This window comes from Pteropus vampyrus, unplaced genomic scaffold, assembly GCF_000151845.1.
Source record: "Pteropus vampyrus isolate Shadow unplaced genomic scaffold, Pvam_2.0 Scaffold296, whole genome shotgun sequence".
NCBI classification, from domain to species: Eukaryota; Metazoa; Chordata; class Mammalia; order Chiroptera; family Pteropodidae; genus Pteropus; species Pteropus vampyrus.
In genome coordinates, this window is record NW_011889077.1 from 671807 (window position 1) to 675038 (window position 3232).

Here is a 3232-nt window from a genome sequence, read left to right on the forward strand (position 1 = left end):
TCCCTGGAGTGTCTTAGTCCTGCGGTGCCAGAAACCAGGCATCTGTTTGCTCGTGGGACTTGAGACAGCGACATTGGACCTGACGACAGATTCTTACATGTGACACCAAAACCACGAGCGACAGAAAAAAAAGATGAACTGGCTGTCTTCAAAGTGAAAAACCTTTGCACTTCAAAGGACACCACCACGAAAATGAAGACAATGCAGACAAGAGAAAATATGTGCAAATCGCACACGCGACAAGGGTCTCGCACTGTGACATACGGAGGCCTCTTATAACTCAACAACAAAGACAGGCACCCCAAGCAAAACAGGCAAATGCTCTGGAGACGCATTGTCCCGAAGCCACCGTGAAAACAGCCAGTGTGCCATGAGAAGGTACACAGGAACATTGGTCCTCAGGGAAGTGCAGATCAGAGCCCCGGAGCCCACCTCCCCCTGCCCCCACCAACACCATGGCTGTCGTTTAGAACAAAAGACTGAGCTGGTGGCCATGTGGGGACTCGGAATCCCCCCAATCCACCCACTGCTGCTGCTGCCTCTCTGGGAAACGGCCTGGCAGTTCTCAAAAACCAAAACAGAGTCACCCTGTGGTCGCCCAGCACCTCCTCTCCTAGGGACGCTCCCGAGAGAACTGAACACAGGCGTCCTCACGCCCTCGTCCTCGAGGGCTGCTCACACAGCCCAGGGCGTGCGAGAACACTGCAATCTACTGGCCCGCACAAACCCGCCACGGCACAATCCCGCGCGGCACAACCCTGCCACAGCTTCAACACTTCCCCTGGGCGGAAGAGCGCCCTCTGCTGAGCAGGCTCCTGAGCTTCGGGGGGCCGACTCAGAAGGTCGCCCGCGCCCCACGTTCACAGCCCTGCAGTAGACGGACGAGGCACTCACTTCCCCTTGGCCGAGTGCTTGGCGGTGATCTTGTCCAGCTCCCTCCTGCCCGTCTTGAGGTCGTGCCTGCCCTCGATGGAGCCCGTCTGCACGGCGTTCTCAGGGTCCCAGAAGGTGATCTGCGAGTTTAGGGTGGCCACAGCCAGCTCTGCACCATCCGGGCGGAAGGTCACAGCCAGAGCTGCAAAGAGATGCAGAATCGGGGCCTGAGAAAGGCCCTGGGCTCCACCAGCTGGACCACTGTGCTGCTGGCCCTCATCACTGGCTCCCTGAGGGACCGGTCCAGGGGAAGGTGGGGACGGGGGCGTGTAGGCTCTCCTCGAGAAGCTCCAGTTCTCCAGGGAGGCCCCGGGCCCTAGCACCCGCAGCTCAGAAACATGTGGCTGCACATGTGGACAGGCCCCAGCTGCCGCAGGATGGGCACGGCAGGGCCGAGCAGGACCAGCCTGGTGGGAGGGTGCAGGGTGCGGTCGAGGCCAGGCAGACAGGAGTCACACAGAGGTCACGGCAAAGGCCGTTCCAAGAGAACTGCAGGACAGACTGGAACCAGAGTAAGTGGAGGTGGAGGTCGGTGCAGAGGCCCCACGAGGACGTGAGGCGCCGGCCACTGAGCCCGAACCGGAGCCGGGCAGCGGTAAGCGGAGCGCCCCGCAGACACCTGCGAGTCCCGCGGCCAGCAAACATGTTTGGGACCAGACAGCAGTCGGTCTCGGCTCTGACCAATCCACGCTGCCCGCAGGGGACAGCAGCCATGCAGGGGACGCCCACACCTGGCCATGGGGGGCCTCCCTTACCCAGTGTTCGCGGGGACAACGGTGAACCCACAGGCAAGTGTAGAAAGTGGCAGGAAGCTGCAGCCCCAGCCCCAGCTTGCCCTCCTGGGGGACAGCCAGACACCAAGGAACATGCCTGGGCCACCAACCCGACAGGGGGTCCTGCGGGGAAGAACAGGCACAGAGACCAGGCCTGTCCGGGTCACAGCTCCTGCTGGCCAGACCCTCCATGCAGCTCACCGTCGGAGGTCAGGGTCAGCGTCTCTGTGGTTCTCCAGCTGTCCACCATGTCCCACAGACGTACCGTCCGGTCCCAGGAGGCGCTGGCCAGGACCGACTTCGTCGGGCTAAAGCACAGACCGCTGATGGGACCCTCGTGACCGGACAAGACCTACAGCCATTCGCAGGGAGGGTTAAGAGGTGAGCGCCTCGGTGGGCGGCGTGCACTGGACCAAACGTGCAGACTGCGGCCGTGGAGACATGGCCCCTCTGAGCAGCCGAGGCCGTGGAATGGGGGGGTGGGCGGGCCAGGCCAGAAGACACGCACCAGCGGTGACCTCCACCCCACTGGCTTCCTTGGGCCATTTGGAGGTGCCCTCACAGCATGTGGCGTGTGGCCCCCACCCACCCGGCCCCCTCAGAGCACGCCGCCTGGGATGAGCGGCTGACCTCCAGCAGCCGGCCCGTCTGCATGGACCAGATGAAGATCTCGAAGGAGTCCTGGGCCCCAGCAGAAACGATCTCCCCACTCGAGTCCACTGCCACGCAGGAGAACTGGGTGGGCCGTGGGGACGTGAAGGTGCGGAAGTTCCGGTACCTGCCGGGAAGAGCGGCCCTGGGCTGGTGTCGCCGGCCCTGGTCCCTGCCACCTGCCACCTCGTGCATTCCTGGGGCCCCAGTGCTAGGGCTTCACCCCCGAGCCTCTGCCTCCACCGCGTGCTTCCCAACAAGCTCGGACTTCAGCCCGCCTCTCACAGCACAGCAGAGGGACGACCCGCTCTGAGCCGCAAGGTCACCTGTGAAGGTCAAAGGCCCGCACGGTCCCATCCATGGAAGAGGTCACGATGACGTAGCCGGTGGTGGTGAAGGTCACACCGGTGACCCCGCTCGAGTGCTCCGTAAAAGTGATGAAGCAGAAGCCACTGAGGGTATTCCACACCTTGACCTACGGTGGGGGGGGCGCGTGAGGAGTGGTGGGCCCAGGCAGGGACCCCCCACATACACGGGTCCCATGTAGGTACCCAGGTGAGGGGAGGCCGTCTGCCCGTCTCCCTCACCCCATGAGAAACATCTGGAGGGTCATGGAGGGCTCTACGGCACCCCAGGAAGTGCAGCAAGCACCCACCCACATCAGATGGCAGCTGCTAGTACCATAGACCCCTCAGCTAAACAACTGCAGATGCACAGGACCCTGAGCCAAAAAAGCGGACGGACACCTGAACCCTCTCTACACAGACCCAGCTAAATTCACCAGCCCAGACGAAGCCAGGGCCTGGCCACAGTGTCCCAGCGCCCCGGCCAGGAGGTGAGGACAGGATGCCCACAGCTCCTCCCACCCAGGCCAC

At 63.0% G+C, this 3232-nt stretch overlaps 1 protein-coding gene across 1 annotated transcript in view; it reads right to left on the reverse strand.

Moving 5' to 3' along the window:
- Window positions 1-3232, reverse strand: part of PWP2 (PWP2, small subunit processome component) — a 15156-nt gene that overhangs the window by 7168 nt on the left and 4756 nt on the right. The window contains exons 7-10 of the mRNA XM_011376377.2: window positions 2684-2832; window positions 2337-2484; window positions 1908-2058; window positions 895-1075 (exon numbers count right to left, since the gene is read on the reverse strand). Coding sequence (XP_011374679.1) covers window positions 895-1075; window positions 1908-2058; window positions 2337-2484; window positions 2684-2832 — 629 coding nt within the window. The remainder of the gene's footprint in view (window positions 1-894; window positions 1076-1907; window positions 2059-2336; window positions 2485-2683; window positions 2833-3232) is intronic.